This window comes from Mytilus edulis, chromosome 3 (genome assembly GCF_963676685.1).
Source record: "Mytilus edulis chromosome 3, xbMytEdul2.2, whole genome shotgun sequence".
In the NCBI taxonomy this organism is placed as follows: domain Eukaryota; kingdom Metazoa; phylum Mollusca; class Bivalvia; order Mytilida; family Mytilidae; genus Mytilus; species Mytilus edulis.
The window spans coordinates 68,281,411-68,303,473 of NC_092346.1; the positions used below are offsets into that span (position 1 = coordinate 68,281,411).

At 32.2% G+C, this 22,063-nt stretch overlaps 1 protein-coding gene across 1 annotated transcript; it reads left to right on the forward strand.

Annotated features, from left to right (window-relative positions):
- Positions 1-17,725: 17,725 nt before the first annotated feature.
- LOC139515402 (interaptin-like) lies at positions 17,726-19,738 on the forward strand. Its single transcript, XM_071304973.1, has one exon. The coding sequence runs from the start codon at positions 17,726-17,728 to the stop codon at positions 19,736-19,738; it is 2,013 nt and encodes a 670-aa protein (XP_071161074.1).
- Positions 19,739-22,063: the final 2,325 nt, after the last annotated feature.

The following is a 22,063-nucleotide window of genomic DNA, read 5'->3' on the forward strand; positions in this document are numbered from 1 at the left end:
TTCTTATATAGAAATAATATCTTATAGATTTGGTACGCCCGAACCATGTAAAGTATCATAAAGACTAGTCACTTTTGTTCATTATTTTCAGATCAAAGTCACTATAGAGTAACAAAACTTTAAAGAAAGGAACACGACATCAGTTGATGAAATATTCTAAGCAGCAGTATATTTCTTAAAAATGGAGAAAAAAAAATGTTTGATAGATTCATCACTTATATGACATAATCTGGAATTTGTATGGCAGAAATACAATTGTGCTGTTACAATTTTGTCAAAAACATGGTAAATTTGCACATTCATCCAAAGATGCCCATTTTACACATAGTCTTTGTTTAAATTAAATTGATGAGTAAATTCCGACCCCAGAAATACAATTTTCTAACAAACTTGCAGTTTATTGCAGTTTTGCCTTAAATGCGACTTTTTTTAAAGACTCAAGACTGATATCATTGATACATATGAAAATACATGTGATAATATTTGAATTGTCAAGAATCTTACTTATCCAAGGTAAACGCAACATTTGTCATATAAACATGATAATAAAAATAAAATAGACCGAAACCCTTTTTATCTTTTCAATTTCATTTCTAATTTGTGCGGATTTTGATTTAAAAAAAAAAGCTCCATTAATGTTTTACACGTAAAAGAGGGACGAAAGATATGAAAGGGACAGTCAAACTCATAAATCTAAAATAAACTGACAACGCCATGACTATGACATTGATATTGATTTAGTAGCTTTTTCTGACATCAAATTGTCGGCATTCCTATATATGGGAACGAAATGTGGGCCTCATCTTTACGACCTCTACTTATTTTCATGAGTCGATGTTCCTTCAGACACTTATCACAATCAACAAGAGCAAAGAAACCAGGTCATTCAATTTCACATTAAGATATATTGATGGTGTTCTTTTCATTAACAATTCAAACTTTTCTGATTGGTTTCTATTAATATATTCACTAGAGTTGGCAATTAAACAACAGACACGGCTCCCTCCACCTCATTTTAAGACTTGTACTGCGAATTTGACAAACACTGTCATCTAAGTAACAGAATCTATGACACAGGAGACGATTTTAATTTTGAAATTAACAATTTCCCATTCCTAAGTAGCAATATATCAACTTCACCTGCATATGAAATATATATTTGGCAAATTATTAAGTATTCATGATTTTGCAGCTGCTACTCAGACTTTGTGAAATATCATCAGTGTCTGAGCATAGAGTATATAGAGGTATGTTAATGAACGTCGCGTCCCTCTTCTAAACAAAAATAATTGGAAGGTTCCAAAACCTTGTTGATAAATAATTCGTATCAACTTCACAAATAATACATAAAAAGTATAGATCCCGAGAACTGACGTTGTTTATCATCTTAATATTGACTTATAGTATTCTTTTATTTGTCTTTTTGATTTAAACTTTTACTATTTATTCTATATTTTTTTTTCTTTGTTACAGATTTGTTTGTTTTTATAATGTTTAAGTTTGTAACACAATGTTAACTTTGTATCTCTATTTTGACATTTTTACCTATTATGTCTGGGTTTTTTTTTAAACATTGGTTTCAATATAATGGAATGTTATGCGACTTTCATACAAGTCAGAGGTTTAGCAAGCTATAAAACCAGGTTAAATCCAACATTTTCTAATTTATTTATTTTTTGCCATTTGATTTGAGACTTCCTTCGAGAATTTTCTTCGGAGTTCGGTATTTTGTGATAATTTTACTTTTTAGTATAAAAATTAGAAGATGAGGTATGGTGAGACCATTCTCCACCAGAGACTAAATAGGAAAAGGTTTGCAACTATAGGTCAGCGTACAACCTATAACAACGAGAAACCCCATACCGCATAGCAATAAGCTATTATAACACACTATCCCACACCCAAAATAACAAATGTAAAACAACTCATTTTTCGTTAGTTTTCTTGTTTGAATTGTTTTATATTGTCATTCCGGGGCCTTTTATAGCTTACTATGAGGTATGGGCTTTGCTTATTGTTAAAAGCCATATAGTGACCCATAGTTGTTAATTTCTGTGTTATTTGGTATCTTGAGGAGAGTTGTCTCACTGGCAATCATACCACATTTTCTTTTGTATATCAAGCGAGAAAACTAATGGCCTGATTTGTGTACAAAACAACAAATGAAAAACAAATTAAGTTCATTCTTCATCCAGTGTGCTTGTGTGACTAACCGATAAAGCTTTATTTTAAGTTTCAAAGGCTGGAAATGGCGTCTTACATTCATTTTGTTAACATCGTGTTAAACAGAATACGTTCTTATTTTATTTTGTACGATTTCTTGTTTGCTGAAATGTTGTATTGTAATTGAATAATAACTAATTCAGACTTGTGATAACTTACAAAACAGGAGCTATCAATTCTCACGAAACCATACAAAAAGATAGAATTGATGCTAGAGTATCTGTTAATCTTTGTAGGAATTCTTCTGATTTATATAAATCTTATTTCTGTTATTTATATCTTTAGTCATATTTCTATGGCGTTGTGTTTCAGTGATGATTTTATACATAGAAAGGCAGAGAGTATCTTTTATCTGGTACATTGTCTTGCTTGTATCTTATTTCCATGATAGAAAAAAAGTTATAACTTAAGGCATACATGACCTTTGATGAACTTACTTTATTAAAGATGTTGTTGACAATGTAGCGATTATACTTTATAATGTGACTAGCAAGGTTAGATATTCAATCAGATACATTTTGGAAAAAATTATACTTTTAAAGGTTATGTTTGAAAAATATTTACATTAAGATACTGTAAACTGAATCATTCTGTCATAATAAGACTCATACATATATAATTACTTTTACTACTGATAAAAACAGTTGAGATAAAATCGTACGCGTCACTGCATTTTTTCATCTATCAAACTACCTGAAAAATTACTCCATAAGAACTAGCCAATAAAACGTAACTACAAGTAACTACTAAAACGTCCGAAATAAGACAACAATGGTATACCGCTGTTCAAAAGTCATAAATAGTTGTTAATTTCTGTGTCATTTGGTCTCTTGTGGAGAGTTATGTCATTTGCAATCATACCACATCTTCTTTTTCTATATGAGAGAGAAAACAATCCGGGTTATAACCTAATACTGAGGGAAACACATCAACTATAGGATGAAAACAAAGAAACAACAGGAACACTGAAGTGCAACAAAAACAAACGCCAACATACACAGAAACGAACTTTTTGATCACAGCTGCCATATCCTTGACTTGGTACAGGGCATTTTTAAACAAAAATGGTGTGTAAAACCCGGTTTTATGGCGTGCCAAACCTCCTGCTTATGTAAAAAAAATTACAAAGACAATGTATATAATATTTTCATATTATAGCACTCTTTTTATAGGAATTAATGTAGATGATCAAATTTCTTAAACTATTAATTTCATTCCGTGCAAGATGTTAAATTTTCCAACTATATTCGACCTATATTGATTTTCTCAAATCTCTCATTTTATTACTTGTATGAAGATGCTATTTGGATAAAATCAATCAGTTATGGTCACTATGACAAATATCTTTGATAATCTTGATTTGTCATTCATAACTTCTAAAGTATGAAAAATTGATAGTTACGTAGTTGAGTTTCATTTAAATAGAGGGTCGGGTTTGGGGGGTTACAAAATTTTAACCAGATGATTCATAAATGAAATAATATTTTTGTACAAAGCAAACAAACACCGTTCGTATGAAAATGATTATTTTAACGAATTGGTCATTAAAATCATATGAAACGAGTGAGTGGTGAAAATAATGTTTATCCAATTCTTGAACCAATGCATGTATATATCATAAACTTAGTCCTCTGTGCATGAATTTATCATTTATTGCGCAAATATATCGTTTGTCATTTTTTTTCTCTCTGTCTGTTATGATTTAAAAAATATGGCTGCTCATTAAATGCCGTGTTTTGAAGCCGAAGGTTACCGATTGTCACCTTATAGTAAACAAATAACAAAAAGCATGGGTATTGAGCACATGTTTAACATGTACAATCAGATAATTGTTTATTTTAATGACAGATCCATGCGTATTGTGATCAACGGATTTTTACGACGAGGGTTACGCTCAAGTCACTATGCATACGGAAATTATGTCGGCGAATTGCTGCCTGAAAGGAAGCAATTACAAATAAGTAAACTTCTTCTAAATGTGGACAAATTAAAGAATTTTCCTCAGAAAAAAGTATATGTACATAAGTTGTATAATGAAAACTATCTATTTAGTTATAAAAAACGTATGCATATTTTTTTTTGATTTGAGGTTTCTTATGACTTTAACGAGGTTGTAGAGCATTACATACTGGAATTACCACATCCAAAAAAATGGGCCAAATAAACTTCAGGCAATCTAGACCTGGAGGGAGAAAAATTTGAGTGTTTCCTTTAATTTAACATTTATCGACAGTAAATTTGCAGAAAAATGAACATATCAACGATATTTCATGTGAACACAGAAGTAATGGCTACTAGGCTGGTGATACCCTAAATATAACCGGAAAACAACGGAACTACAACAAAAGCTAATGCCAACAAACATAGATAGGGGACTGTAGATAACAACTACCAAATTTTGACTTTGTACAGGACATTAAAAACAAATAGTGTGTTAAGCCTGGTTTAACAGCTAGCCAAACCTAACTCTTATATAGTAATGTTAAATAATACAGCTAAAGACAACACTATGTGTCAGGAATATAGTGCACAAAAAGGCAAGAACGTTCAGTACAGAGAAATACATAAATAAAACATACACCTATGAATTAACGACAGCTAAGACACCAGGACACTACAAACAAATTTTAAATTGCACATTACATGAATAGATCAAAGCAACAAAAAGTGGCGTATTTTTGTGACGTTTATACTATCAGGTAAATTTCTAGAAATGTCAAAATTAACACGCAATAATTCACAATGTCAAAGATACCATGATTACATTTTTTTTGTAAGCTAAACGCATGGTTATATCATTTATGGTTTTTAAAAGTAAGTCAAATGTTCAATGCCAACAAGTGAGTTAGGAAGAATGTTCTATATTAAGATTATCGTTGTTGTCTTTTTTTATATATATTTGAAAAGTTCTCTAGCTTGATAAAACTTTCAAATTAGGAAATTGTCAATCTCAATTTTGATCACTGCAAATCAATTTTGAAAGGAATATTTTAACTTATATGTTGATTTTTTATTTGATGTCTTGCTTATAAAGATGCTTGTCAAATATGAATTTTGGAGGCTATTTCTAAATTCTGGTAAAACAATTAAGTCACAGTTTCATTGTATGTATACCTCAAAATAAAAATTGATAGTACTTTAATGCTTTTGTTTAAAAGATCTTAGTACAGGCATGTCATATAATGTTAATGAAGTGAAACCGTAAGAAAATGTGGAAGTTCACAGAGAAGAGATGAAATTTCTAAATAATATAAATGATAGCGTAAAAGATACGAAATGTGATTTGTTTTTGTAAAAATAAAGCTATACACAGAACATACATCGAATTTGCTTTTATAAACTTAAATGAAATACTTAAGTACTTTAAGGAATATTCCGAATTCATATAAGGACGTTTTTGCACATATTTGCATTTACCTGTTTTGCACATAACATTTTCTTTATAGCAATATTTTAAAGAATAATTCGTAATTTATATATAATATCTTTTAAATTAATGTTGTCAAATGTTGTTCGGTATTTCCCTTTAATAATAAAAATTATTTGAGTTTTGACCTTTTTGAAATTATACGAGTTCTTTAATCAACCTTAAGACAATAAACGTGCAAAGAAAATTCATATTCAACGTTTCATAACACTTTACACGTAAACGTAATAAAAAAAAAACAGCAACAAATTACGACTGCTTCCAGTAATTGCGGCAGAAGTTTTCCTTACAATATTCATTTTGTTGTTTTGCGTATACTCCATCCTTTACATTACACCCAAGACACATCTGTCATGATAAAAATCTAATAAATAAGCAAACATAACTAATTGCATAAGGTGTAAAATTAGTATCAAAGTTAAGTTTATCTTCTTTGTTAGTATTACATGAAATCAAAATAAGGAGATATAACATTATAGTATTTGTGTTATCTTCATTTTGTTTAGCTAGCTATAAAACCATGTTTAATCAACCATTTCAAACATGAGAAAATGCCTTTATCAAGTCAAGAATGTGACAGTTGTTTTCCATTCGTTTTGATTTTGCTATTTGTTTATGAGTTCTACGTTTTAAATGTTTGAGTACGGTATTTTGGTTATTTTACTTTTTAATTTATTTACAGAAAAATAATTTTATTCAAGGAAACAGAAAATAATAAAAATGAATAACGAATATTTAGAAAAAGCTTATTTTCATTAAAAACTTTTTCATGGATTGGTCTTAGATATAAACAAAAATGTGTTCATAGTACACGGATGTTCAGTGGACCGTGAAATTGGGTTCAAAACTCAAATTTTGCATATAATTAGAAAGGTCATATCATAGGGAACATGTGTACTAAGTTTCAAGTATATTGGACTTCAACTTCCTTAACCGAAACTTTCACCTGAACCGGCACTATCATTTCCTATGTTCAGCGGCCCATGAAAATGGGATCCAAACCCTAATTTTGCATTAAAATTAGAAAGACCATGCCATTGGGAACATGACGTTTCAAGTTGTTTGGACTTCAACGTCATCCAAAACTACCTTGACCAAAAAATATAAACCAAAAACTTCCGACAGACGAATGAACGGACGCTCGAAAGAGCGGACGCACGAACGAACGGACGCACGAACGAATGAACAAACGAACGAACGAACGAACGAACGCACAGACCAAATAGTTATCAAAGGTACCAGAACTATGATTTAGTACGCCAGACGCGCGTTTCGTCTACATAAGACTCATCAGTGACGCTCATATCAAAATATTTATAAAGCCAAACAAGTACAAAGTTGAAGAGCACATAATGCCCCTGAGTGGGGCATACATAATTATACAAAAATGCGCAATGGAACGTGTTTGTCCTGAATGTGTAGCAGTTTAACAAAACAGATTGTGTTACCATATATTAATCAGTCTAAAATGCATTTGTGAACATAAATAGCATTGCTAATGGTATTTAATGACTAACCTTTTTTCTGTATTTTTTTTGAATTTCTACATTGTTGTTCTGTTGTTTGCATGTTGTGTCGATTATAATATTATTTTTGTGTGCGTTTCTCTGTTATGAATGTTTTTGAGTCTGTTTGTGCCGTATTTCTGTCACGCAGTGTTTTAACGATTTGTTAACGTTGTCATTACGCGGTAGGTTTGACATGCCATTAAACCAGGTGCAACCCATCATTTTATTCTTAAAATGTCCCGTACCAAGTCCGGAATATGGCAGTTGTTATCAAATAGTTCGTTTATATGTGTGTTTGCGTTTGTTTTTGTAGCACTTCTGTGTTCCTGTTGTTCCTTTGTTTTTCTCTTATAGTTAATGTGTTTCCCCGGGTTTGGTTTGTAACTGTGACTGGTATACTACTGTTGCCATTATTTATTGTGATAACTTCTTTTGAAATTCCCTTTAAAATTTAATTAAATCAAAGATTGGAAAAGTTACGTTAGTATACAAATATCGTTGAGGACCTGGATCCAATGATTTTCATTCAGGCACAAATGTACAATATTTTTTTTCAGAGGAGCTTTTTGCTACATCAATTGCTGTTAATCGTATTTATTAACAAGTCTGTTTATCTTTATGAGGTAATTCATAATATATCATATTAATGATTTATATTATTCAATGGATATAGTTTTTCAAGAACATCTGATCAAATCAAATATTTCCTGAGTGGAAATTTATTTCCGTAAAATTCCTAAGTGGAAATTTGGTTTGTAAAATTCCTTAAATTTTATGTCGAGCATAACATTTGTTTTTTTCTCAACCAACCCACATTGTCAATTTCTAGTGGTGAGTCAATACATTTAAAGCAGACTTAACTGTATGTGTTGTATCCGTTATTGAAAATGATGGTTGGTTGAGAGAAAAACAAAAACAAGACAATTGTTCACGTTTAGACTAATCAATACCTGGCATAATCGTCGACTGAATCAATCAGTATTTAAAATTTGTGTTTCAATCGTTTGATGTGTTTGATCTTTTGATTTTGCCGTTTGAATAAGGATTTTCTGTTTTGAATTTTCCTTGGAGTTTTTGTTATTTCACTTTTTGTTATTTCACTCGATGTGTCGTTGTTCTCCTCTTATATTTAATGCGTTTCCCTCAGTTTTTGTTTGTTACCCCGATTTTGTTTTTTGTCCATGGATTTATGAGTTTTGAACAGCGGTATACTACTGTTGCCTTTATTTCCTAGACAAATCAATATCAATGGGTTGCAGCTTAAATATTATACAAAATATATTCGCCGCGACCTTAAACTAGTATGTTAAAGGCTTATGAATACAAATAATTTAATTCATTATGTAATTATTCAAGTTTTACTCCGTGAATGATGATTTTAGAATTCCCTGGCATTGCGGATAAGGTTAAACCGCAGAAATGTATATACGTTTTAGATAAATCAATACCTTCCCTTGTAGTAGTTTTGAAAGAAGTCAAGACTGAAGGAGGGTTTCGACAATGTTCAAAGATACTTATTAAAAATAATTGTATTTATGTCAAAGGCTAATTATATTTATGAGGATAAAAATAAAGCATTCATCATATTTCGTGACAATGAGTGTTATGCCATTAAACATCAGGCAGTGACCAACATTGCTCATTAACTATTCTTAATATTCCACGAAACTATTTACAAATAGTCCTTATATCATAAATGTATAATGAAGGACAACAAGACAACATCAGGATATCACAACAAACTAAGGAACACAATGTCTAGCTGTAAGTGTTAAGTGGTTAGATACCAAGCTCGAACAAGTTATTTGTATATTATGGATATTCTTTAATAGTAAATTATATTTAGTACAGATCAATTTTAATATTTTTTTAATACATGCCGTTGATGAAAATACTATTTTAAACAGGTAAAATGTGTTCTGAAGAAGTGATGGGACTGGGATCCATGCGGAGTTTTGTTTTGGAAAAAATTCACCTTATAGAATGTAAAACAATGTATACAATAGTAACGATGTCAAAAATATTGATTGAGCTATATCTCAGCGATTCTACCAAGGATAGCGGTAAAAAGATTGAAACCAAGAAATATTAATTTATAAATTTCAATCAAAATTGCAGATAATCACAACAAACGTTTATGAACTTTCCCATGATATTTTTATTTTTATTTGAACTTGGGAAAAGACGTAACCTGCCTGTGTTGTATATATTAAAGTTCTTCTAAATTTACTTTCTTTAATAATTATATTTATTTATTTTTTCCTTTCCTTTTTCTGGACATACATTTTTCCTATGGCACTTTTCGGTTAAATATCCCTTTCTTTAGGTTTGATGGCAAATCTACTTCTTCTTTTACTAAGAAATAAAAAGCAGTTTCTAGCAGAAGTTCCTCTTCTACTTCAAATTGAATTACTCTCATATTTCAGTATGGAAATTTTAACTTTTAGTCCATTGTTAGACCAATACTTTATAAATTAATACTTTATTGGCCCAGCATTGACAATGCCACAAACTTTTGCCCTTTATTGGTTTACTTAGTTTGTACTATTTCATTCAAATAAACAATCAAACGAAATATTATGAATATAAACATTATGTAACTAATACGGCATAATAAAGGAATATTATTGCAAGTTTATCTGTAATTTGTATCAGTATTTGTCTCAAAAGGGACACCTTAATATCATGTTTACAGATAAATCAAAAAGCTGATAGCTCTAGGGGGTGCTAAGATACATTAACGGTTTACTTGAGTTATAATCAAAGCAGGCCAGCTCTGTGCCAATGTTGCTTTTATGTTTCCTTCAAATAAAAAAATTACACTTGCACACGCATCAACCAAAACAGATTAAACTGAATATTAAAATTTTCAAATTCGTTTGCCTGGTTTCAATTTGAGATAATAACTAAAAATGATACAAATAAATTGATGGAGATGCTTGAAGCAAGTAAACATTCCCACGATTTTTTTTTTATTTATTTCGATTGTACTTGAAGAACTTTAATTCGGCATGGAGACAACTTGACCACTCTGTAATTTAAGTAAGAGTAATATAACTTTCAACGAAAAGAGTGTTTGCAAAATGGCTCTAAATGCAACATAATGATGGCCTCTTTTTCATAGTTGGATCTGTCTAGTTTAACGGTAAAATTTGAATTTCATATAAAGACAAAGGACCGAATAAAAGTCATTGTTCAGTTGTACTTGAGCTTTAAATTTTAAGCAAGTGATGCGATTTAACAAATCTACTTTAAAAATATTCGTTCACAGTATATAGAACATTTTATTCTTTGAGGGTATCATCAGCCCAGTAGTCAGCACTTCTGTGTTGACATGAATTATCATTGATATGGTCATATTATTGGTTATAACTGTTTACAAAACTTAAATTTTTGAAATTATAAGACTGTTCTACCTCAAGAATAGATTGCCTTAGCTGTATTTGGCAAAAGTTTTAGGAATTTTTGGTCCGTAAAAGAAAAATCACAAAAATACTTAACTCAGAGGAAAATCTAATCGGAAAGTCCATAATCACATGGCAAAATCAAATGACAAAACATATCAAAAACGAATGGACAAGAACTGTCATATTACTGACTTGGTACAGGCATTTTCAAATGTAGAAAATGGTGGATTAAACCTGGTTTTATAGCGCTTAACCTCTCACTTTGTTGACAGTCTCATCAAATTCCGTTATTTTTTCAATGATGCGTGAACTAAACAGACATAATAAATAAAATAGTAAAAATATGGGTACAGCAGTCATTATCTTGTAACAATTTAAAAAGGGACAATTTAACAGAACACAAAAACATCTATCTACAAACACATTCATTGATTCGCGTGTCTGACGTCAAAAAAATTTATTCGTCACATATTTTTGTCGTTCTATGTTTATACAAACAATTTTAAAATTTCACATGGGCAATGTTAGCATACAGGGTTAAAAAATCCAAAGTATGTAAGAATTAATTTCAGAAATAGACCGAGATTTAAAATAGTCCAAAAGTTATAAAGAATTTATAAGAATCCACAAATAGATCATTCCACTACGCGATTAAATAATTTTGACGTTTGTGGTTCAACGTATTTTCTGATTCATAATAGAAATATATCATAATGACATATAATAGAACAATATCATACTGACAGGATCTTTTGAAGTACAGAGTCACGTTATAAGAACCAAAGAAACACAAAGGCCGAGTTCACTTGAAACTGTACAATCGACTTTAGAGTTAATAGATTATCAAGTGAACGCACCAGAGTTCGGAACAACTCTAAGTAACTCTAGGGTAAGGCCCTGACCAAGCATAAACAATAAAACGTTCTCATTGGTTTGACGTCATTCAAGAGTTTCTCTAGTTTAACCCTGGCTCGGTGAGGGTTGGAACCAGGGTACGAGGGGTTAACTCGAGTGGTAGGGTTGGAACCAGGGTACGAGGGGTTAACTCGAGTGGTTCAAGTAAAATCGTATTGTTGAAACCCGAGTAAGTAAAGTGAACTCGAAAGTTTCAAGTGAACTCGGCCAAAAAGTCGCATATTCTGTTCTGTTCAGGTAATTTCCTCCGTTATATATCTGAGAACTCCCACTTGGGGATATATACAAAACACACCAGCAAAAAATGAAAGATAATACACACAGATGGGATGTTTAAGTACCGAGCCACGTTAAATGGATATCACATAAAACAATCCAACAGTAAAAGTAACATTAATAATAGAACAAAGACAAATGAAAGAACAATATAATACGTTGTTAAGATGATAAACAACATCAGTACGCAGAATCTATACATCAAGACCATCATGTATTATTTGCGAAGTTGATACAGAATATTTATCAACAAGGTCTTGGTACCTTCCGATGAACTTTTTTTTAGAAAAAGGACGAGACGTTCTTTGACATACCCCTGGTTCATCAACTTTCTGCTCAGACACTGGTGACTTTTTACAAAGTCTGAGTAAGACCTGCAAGCTCTTGAATATCGAACAAGTTGGGAAATATATATCCCATATGCAGGTGAAGTTGGTATATTGCTACTAAGGTGGGGGAAATTTATAATTTCAAAATTAAAATCGTCTCGTTTGTCATAGATTCTGGTACTGTGATGACTGTATAAGTTAAATACGAGATATAAATCTAAAAATGAGGCGGAGGTAGCCGTGTTTGTTGTTTCTTTAATTTCTAGTTCTGGGGGATATATTAATGGAACCCAATCAGAAAAGTTCGGATTGTTTATGGAAAGAACATCATCAATATATCTGAAAGTGAAATTAAATAATCTGGATTCTTTGATTCTCTTGTTTTTGACAAGTGTCTGAAGGAACTCCGATTCATATGAAAATAAGAAAAGTCGGCAAGAAGAGGCGCACAGTTTGTTCCCATAGGAATCCCGACAATTTGTTGGAAAAGTCTACCTCCAAACTCAACAAATATGTTGTCGATAAGAAACTCCAGCAAAAAAATACTGATCACTTGTTCTTCTGTGTAGCATGTTTTACCTTTTTGTTTGTCACTATTAACAAAATATGCCTTATGATATCCCAAAGTAATAAATTTATAGCGTATGCTACCATCTTTATGTTGAAAGGCATTATGGATTATTTCTTTCAGGCGATTTTTTCCATTTCACACGGGGAATGGTGGTAAACAGGGTTCAAAAATCAAAAGTTTTGATAGAACTAATTTCAGAAGAAGATCGAGATTTAAAATTGTCTAGAAGTTCTTTAGAATTTGTAAGAATCCACATATGGTTAATACCACTACGCGAGTAAACAGTTTCACAGTATTTCTGAAGACCCTCTTTCACTGCGGACAGAATTTTAGTCAATCTAATGGACAATTCTTTAGTGGAACATGAAGATGAGCCAGCAATATACCGTTGTTTGTACGGAATTTTATGAAGCTCTTCAACTCCGTACTTTATTTGACCTTTTTACTTTTTTTATTAGAGCGTCACTGATGTGTCTATTGGAAGTTATACAATTGTAAAGCACAGATAGTGAGTGATACGGTAACACTCCTAAAACGTTTCAATGATATATTTTTCTTAAAGGCGTAGCTAGGTATTCAGTCAACTGTAGGAACCAATTAGGGGGTCTGTGGGCCGCTCAAGGCCTTCAGTAGGTCCAGGGCAGAGCCCTGGTAGGGGGTTCAGGGGGGCGAAGCCCCCCGATGGAAAACGGGTTTCAGCATTTTAGCTGCAAAATTTTATGTACAAAAATATCAAATTTACTGGTTATTTAATCGTGATAATTATAATATACATGTATGATGAAAAGTTCGACTAATTATGAATAATTCATCATAACATCTGACTGGTGAATTATAAACGCAGTACAATCGGAAATATGAAGAACAAAAAATATAATTGCCCAGCGTAGATCAGCGCTGGGAACAGTATACCTAACAATATATATGTTCCTGATCAGCGTATCATTTTAATTAAGCAGTGAGTACATCCTGTTTGGTATTTTCATACTTATTCCGTTCTGATTGATATATACGTTTAACTTAATTAACAGTACATATTGTGACAATCATTTATTTTAAAAAAAATAGGCACGTAAACACTGATATTACTATTAAATAAAACTATCCTTTTGGCTAGACAAAAACCATCAATCTTTTGATTCTTAAACCCTAGCCACACAAACACATATAGTCGATGCCTAATGCAAAAGTTCTGTTCTGTTCATACTATCGTATCAAAATTCAAGAAATTCGTATTTCTTTATAATTTTTTTTATCCTCTACTGTAAAATCCCTACCTGCTTAGATATTTGAACAATTGTGGTCATTACACGCAGATCGGAGTACTCAAAATTACTAGAAGCTAGTTGATTGATTTTTAAACATCCAGTGTCAAATATTTATGCAAGTTCAGGACAAAAAAAGCCCCAAATTTACAATATGAAACGTCGCACGCTACTGGTGTTACTTTGGTAAAATCACGGACAAGACACATTCATCTTATTAATTTTTAAACATAAAAATTGATATTATAAAGTGTTGTATATCATTTTATAGCTTTTAAACTCTTCTTTCAGATTATTGCAATTTTGTATATGTAACAGACCATTTTCATTAATTAAAAATCAATAAAACCTTTATTTTGCAATATGATTTCCTTGTCCCGCGTTACACTTTTAGTTTTGTAAAATTCTGAATACCGTAAAAAACATATAAATTTTATTACCAAACGATATAAAAGTTTGTCTAGAACAAGCAATTCATAATTGGGCGATGACGTAATGTCGATTTTTTTCTCTCGAAAAGACGGAAATAAAAAAAAAGTGATCAAGATGATACAAATTATGTGTCCCATACACGAAAGGTTGCCGTAAATTTGGTTAAATTGTCCCAAAAAAGGGAATTCCAGAGCAATCCCCATGTCGAAAGTAAATAATTCTTATACTAGTATTTTGTACAAAGATCACACTTTCGCCTCATGCAATAATCAGGAATTTTTAAAATAAATTCTTATTATCCCAGTTGAATAGCAATGTCCGACATTTTGTCCCCTTCAAACCAAATTAAACGTAGGGTTACGTTTTCTGTTTTTTCATGATATTTATTTAAATACAACAGGGAGCTAGGTCCTGTAATAGGTGTCGTCCAGGACGAAGGTCTGGAAATTTGAAAATGCCATGCACTGGAAAATGAGGGATTCTTGGATAGGAGCCGAAATTTTGCCTTTCGGTATACCAACTACGAACTCCTCAAATAGTGGCATTCTCTCTACTACTAGGCATCGGATTTAATGTTCCCGTTCTAACCAGACGTGACTGCGTATTTATACATCCTGCAGTCAAATGGACGACCAACATTGGCAAGTCGGATGAAGACAAAGTGGAAAGCTAGTTGAAAACTAACAACAACTAATTAAAACTCATGTGTCTAAGTTGTGGTTTATTCAAGTTTTTGTTGATAGAAGTGAAATGATCTGAACCAAAGCTCTAGTTTACAGTTTCTATATAGGGTAAAATCATAAAAACATTCAATTCTCTCCAATATTCCATTCACTAAGAACGAGAGACTAGTGTACAGATGACATTTGATAATTAAAGAGTTTTGACAACTTCACTGGCGTTAAATTCATTTACAGATAACGTTGTTTATTAATTTTTTTAACCAAAAAAAATATTTGTGAAAAAATTATGTGTAGGCACGTGCCTAAAGTGCCTAACGGCAGCTACGCTCCTGGGGCCCAGTATAGGATTTCAGAGAATTGAAAGTCTTCTATCTCGAAATTTAATGGCAGAAGTTAAATTGATTTGTTTGAATTGACAACTGATGACGCAACAAGGGGAGGCAAATCTAGTACACGGCGTTATCAATTAGGTACAATGAGAGTTGCCTCCCATTGTACGCAATTGACAACTAATAGTGTTTGGCGAAAGGTGCTTTATTATAATAATGCAATAATATACAATTATACCAAACATGGTATCAATAAGCAACAATGAACAAGTGTGAATATGAAGCACCTTAACCCAAACGAAGTCGCCAAACAGGAAAGAAAGGGAAAAAAAAAAAAAAAAAAAAAAAAACCTGTGTGTAATCATGATCCTGTTTAGTCTGACAATTCAATAGAAGAAGGATACCCTTCATACAGCTTGACATTGTACATGATAATAATTTCGTTAATCAAGCAAATGACAAATATGTAAAACTAAATTTTTATCAACAACATTGTAATTCATGTGTAATTCATGTAATTATTATCTTTGACAACAGTGTCAAAATCAGTGCTACATCATGCATAATAAAGGCATTAAAAAAAATATGGATAATTTCAGTCATAAATAGACACCCTTGTAAATACAGCGGAGGGAAAGGGGGGACTTCTACACTACACAATCATGGCACTAGTGATCACACTATTAAACACTACTTAGTCTAGGTGAACTTATAACTCACCTATAGATAAAAAATAATAATAATATTACTAAACATATCTGCCTCAAAGATATTCTAAACGAACTTGGGGATAATCATACACAGTAACACGCCCGCATCTGCAGGGGAATATTATCTCTTTTATATCATATAGTACACACCTGAAAAACAGGGGAAGCAATCACACCTGTCACTGCAAGAGTTTTGCAAAATTATGATATTCGGAGTTATCACACAAAAACACGACCGCATTAGCAGGGGAATATGATCTCTCTCTTAAAATATAGAACACACCTGAATATTCAGGGGAAGTAATCACACCTGACACTGCAGGGGGTTAAAAATAATATCATAATATTTCGAGTTGTTACTAATAAATATAGTACACACCTGAAAAAAAAACAGGGGAAGCAATCACACCTGACACTGCAGGGGGTTAAAAATAATATCAAAATATTTGAGTTGTTACTCATAAATATAGTACACACCTGAAAAAAAAAAAAACAACAGGGGAAGCAATCACACCTGACATAACAGGAGGTTTCACAATATCATCATTAATATGTATTATAATTTTTTTTTTAAATTATAATATTAATTAGCGATATATGCAATAATTTGTCATCTCAATAGTCTCCAAATTGATCCACAGAATGGCTAGTTGCTGCTTGGAAGGAGCAGCAAATTGGATTGCGATTATTATCGTTCAGTTCTTCCTCTAAGGTCAATTTTAAGGGCGGAGACGAGAGTGCGGCCTTGTTCTTCTGAAAACGTATGAGACCAATGTTTGTGACCCCTTCCACCGAACGCAAAACTTCGGCATGAAAATCCTTAATCTCGGTAAAAGGATATTTTTCGGCAAGATATAACAGATTAATTAAATGCTTTTGTCTTAGCATTGAAATGGCTTGTTCTTCTATGTTGTGCATAATAAATAGTTCACCGCTAACTAACTGTACGAATCCGAAGTCTTCATCGGAATAACTCAATGATTTGGTTTGGGCATGTTCATGTGGCCATGGCACATCGTATTTTACCCGATCCTTAGCGGCCCTTGCTTCACCCGAAACTGCTTTACGTTTTTGTTTGTCTTTGAACAATAGATATGGAAAATCTTTACCTTTAATTTTCGCTTGGCAATTATTCCTATCATTATCTGATTTATCACATGAAGTCTTTTGAGGGCCCTCATGGGGTTTTTGATTATGTGATTACTTGGCCGTTTTTTTAATGATTATTTGATTATTAAGCCAAATATTTCATGATTATTTGATTACCTAGGACTGTATTTTTAGTTTATGATTATTTGATTACTAAAGATAAGTAAATATTTAATGATTATGTGATTATATTGGCAAAAAAATGGTGATTATGTGATTACTAGGACCCCCCCATGAGGGGCCTCTCTTTTTATCGACACCGAAAGTTTTCTTAGCCACAAGGTGCGCGTTTTGTTCAGCCAACAACAGATCCCGTTCCAATATTTTGTTCTGAATTGTTAATTCTACTTTTAAGTTTGTGTTACTATAAAGTGTTTTATAATCAGTTTTTAATTTTTAAACTGTCCTTGATGTAGCACATGTTAGCAGATAAGTTATTTTTGCTCAAAATATTTTTGTGTAAATCTATTACCACATTCATTAAATTCTTTGTTGGGTAAAATGGAAATTGCCAGAAGAAGAAGTGACCGAGTTAAAGGCAAGAAAGTATTGTTTACTCCCTGTAAAACTGTATCTAATACTGCAACAAAAAACAAGAAGTCTAATAGTAATAGTAGTATTAATGAAAAAACTGTTGATTATGAATTAAATAAAAGAAAGGCTGTTAGCAAGAAGCTTGATGCTGCCGAACGGTTGTATACAGTAAAAACTGAAATAAGTCCAGGTAATCTGGTCCTTATCTTCTCTGCTGCTGCTTATGAAGAATTCAAAGTTATAACACAGTCAGTTGTAAACAACACTGGTCTGCAGATAAATAAGACTGAGACTAAGGATAAATTAGGTGCCATTGTATCTGAATCACTGGCGATCCATAATGGAAGCACAAAATTATTTGTTTTGAACTTTTTTAATACCACAACAAAAGTCCTTCTGAATGGCAACCAATCATATATAAAGGAATTTATAACCACTGCTCTCGGGGACATATTGTGTATTCTTGACCGTAACTCCAAATTTAGTCTTATAAACAATCAAATCAGAGAATATTGTAAAATGTTTTTAGATAACACGCAACAAAGTAATCTGGACACAGCAAGTAAAGATGAGCAAGGGGTACAGATTTTAAGTAAGAAGTCAATGGTTAGTTCTAAACAACAGACAGTGGGGACCTGTTCTAATATTAAGTCAAAAACTATTCAAAGTGACATCTTATGTCCAACATGTAAGAAGGTCTGTGGAAATGACTCAAAGGCAGTAGAGTGTGACATATGTAATGTATGGGTCCATTATAGCTGTGAAAAACTTGGTCTAAGTGACATTCATGTAATTGAAAATGACTTAACAGCAGAGTATATCTGTATAAGCTGCAAACAGTTGAGAGCCTTGCAGGCTGATTGTGTAGCAGGAGGGTCTATCTCTGATAATAGTAATGACTCAAATAAGGGGGAAGAAATGCCAAGATCGTCCCTCTCAAGTGCTGATATTAACCCCATGGCTCGGGGGTCGGTTGTTTCTGGTGTTACTATAATACATAAAGACAATAGACTGTTTTCTAATAATAATTCCACAAATGATGAGGATATAAATAAGGACAATTCAAGAAGTGATAGCTCCTATAGTTCCGTACAAATGGGTTCAAACATTTTAAAAGAAGAAATAATCTCTCTAAAATTAGAAATTACTCATAAAGATAAAGGAATCAAGCAAAAGGACAGTCAAATTTATAAGTTACAAACAGAAGTGTCCACTCAGAAAAAAGAGCTTGCAGCAAGTAGAGCGTATGCTATAAAACTGGAAAATGACATTAGGGATTTAGAACACTCTTTGTTAATTCAAAAACAAAAACAAAGTTCAAGCGTGAATGCGGACTTTAACAGGCAAAGTCCTTTTAGTGATAATAGTAATAAATCCGAATCAGAAAACTTAAAAAGTTGGTTTCTTGAACAGAGGATGAGGCAAATGGAATTGGAAATTTGTAAACAAGATAATAAAATAAGTAATCTAAGTGATAAACTGTTGGACTTGAGATTTGACAACAATAATCAATCAACACGGTCTCGACAAAGGCAAAATAGAGGGAGGCAAAATAATGCTAATAAGTACAGTAGAAACGAAAGGTCTCAATTTGATAGACATAGTGAAAACAAGCACTGTAAATTTCAGAATGATTTTGCAGATTTTAGTGGGGGTATGTCATTTCGGCACGATGAATCCCAACCCAATAGTCTTCACATTGATACTAGTGGTAGTGAAAATGAGACCAATTCTGTGGTTAATGGTCAAACAAACAATAGTGATAATTTTTTAGGGAATATTCATTCCAGGGGGAAATCAAAATGTCAAACACAAGCAAGGAAAAGATTTCACGAGAAATCGGAGCAAATATATATACCCCCAAGAAAGCAAATGAAACAAGTACCGCCGAGGTTCCAACGTCTTCAACAGGAAAAGTTGGGTTGCACACAGAGAGACAATTTAATGATGCCCACAATGGGTCAATCCACAAAAATGTAGGAAAGGATATACATGTACAAGAGCCTCATGATAATGAAATAAGTATAGATAGCGTGCTGAACATTTTATCTTTTAACATTGAAGGTTTTTTATCTAATAATATGTATCTATCTATGCTAGAGAAAAGAGCTGATATAATTATGTTACAGGAACATTGGTTACATAATAGGGAAAAACAAGTTTTAGAGGAATTTTTAACTGACTTTTTATGTCTTGTAAAATGCTTTGATGATGATAAGACAAATGACCCAACTGAAAGGAGGAGGGGGCATGCTGGGGTTGCAATTTGTGTTAACAAAAAATTACAAAATCTTGTTGAACTTTTACCGGATGGATGTAATAGAGTAATAGCTATACGTCTCAACATAAAACAGCCACTTGTGCTAATATGTGTCTATATGCCAACTAGAGGTGGAAATATCACTATTGAAGATTTTAAAACTGTACTAGATGAGCTAAGTGAAATGATAAAAAAATATCTGCCTACTTCTGACATAATTATAGGAGGTGACATGAATGCCTCACTGCATAGAAATGAGCGTAAAATACCTCGTGACATTGTCTTTGATGAATTCTTAAAATCTAATGGACTGTCAATACCTTCCACTTGCAAAAAGCAGAGTACGTTTTTTCACTTCAATAACAGAGATGAATCTCAAATTGACTATTTTGTAGAAACTAGTGCAATGGTCAAGAAATATTTGTCATTTAATCGTGAATTTCAAAATCTATCCACTCATGATCCAATTATGATTTCAATTAACTGCTGTATTGAAAGGATGGATATTAGCACTAGCGATCCTAGACCTTTACGTATAAAATGGGATAAAATTGATAAACAAAAATATGAAAATTTACTTCAAGAGAGATTAACTGAATTTAGTGATGTGGCTGTGGTTGAAACTGCTGAAAATATAGAGAACATTTTAACAAAATTTTCTGACATTATTGTGACTACTGCTGAAAGTCTATGCCCAAAAAGGAAAAAGAAATGTAAGAGGAAAAGGGACTGGACCCCAGAAATGACTGAAATTGTTAAGGAGGGTAAATTTTACTATTGGAAATGGAAAAATGAAGGTAATAAAGATAATAAATCTAGCATTAACTATATTCGAATGAAAGTGCAAAAGAAAAAACTTCGTTCTGCCCAAAGACGATTGGCTGCTGAGAAAAGAGAAAATACGTATACCAAAATTATGGAATTAAATGAGAATAATGATAAACAATTTTTCGCATTAGTAAATAAGCAGAGAAATGCAAGGTCATCCACAACTTCAATTTTGAAGGTTAACAATAGACTGTATAATAATTCAGCCTCTATTCTGGGAGCTTGGGCTGAATACTTTGAAGATTTGGCCTCGCCATCTGTGCAAGATAGATTCGATAGTAAATTTTTCAATTTGGTTAATAATGACATTGAAATATTAACTGATATTTTCTTAAGTACAAGAGAACCGATTCAGGAAGTGACTGAGTACGAATTGAATAAATGTATTTTATCTTTTAAAAATGGAAAAGCTCCAGATGTTGATAAATTCACCATAGAACACTTGAAATATGGAGGACAGACAGTTGTAAATATACTAACTAAATTGATAAACTTGATTTTTAAAACTGTTGCTGTCCCAAATAATTTAAAAATAGGGATAGGATGCCCTCTGTTTAAAAATGGAGGAAAACCAAAAGAAGATCCAAATTCATATAGACGTATAACTATAACTAGTGCTATTGGAAAAACTATAGAAAAGCTACATTTATCCCGTAACAAAAGCTCTATTAAAAATCAGCAAAGTAGATTACAAAAAGGGTTCACTGAAGGGGAATCCCCTACTGTAGCGGGGCTGGTTGTAACTGAACTAAGAATAGAAGCTAAAGAAAAACGTTTACCCATATATATTGGATTAACTGATGCTAAAAAAGCGTTTGATATAGTATGGCATGCTGGCCTATTTAGAGAAATGCATAAAATGAACATATCTGGAGATAATTGGCTATTATTTAGGGCATGGTATGAAGACTTAACTACAAAAGTAAAATGGGAAGGAAATTATTCACGTGGGTTTAAAGAAAAACAAGGCGTCCGTCAAGGAGGTGTTTGGTCTCCAACTGCGTATAAAGTTTTTATTAACTCTTTACTGAAAATCTATGAGGAAAACAAAATTGGGTCGTACATAGGTTCAATATACTGTGGTGCTCCAACTGTAGCAGACGATGTTACATTGATAGCTAATGATCCATATGAACTACAAACTATGATTAATATTCAAATGGACCATGCAAATAAATTTAGATATTCGATTAGTGAACAGAAATCCTGTGTATTGA

Excerpts from the sequence above, each read along its gene's own strand:
- LOC139515402 (XM_071304973.1), top strand. The coding sequence starts at position 17,726 with ATGGAAATTGCCAGAAGAAGAAGTGACCGAGTTAAAGGCAAGAAAGTA.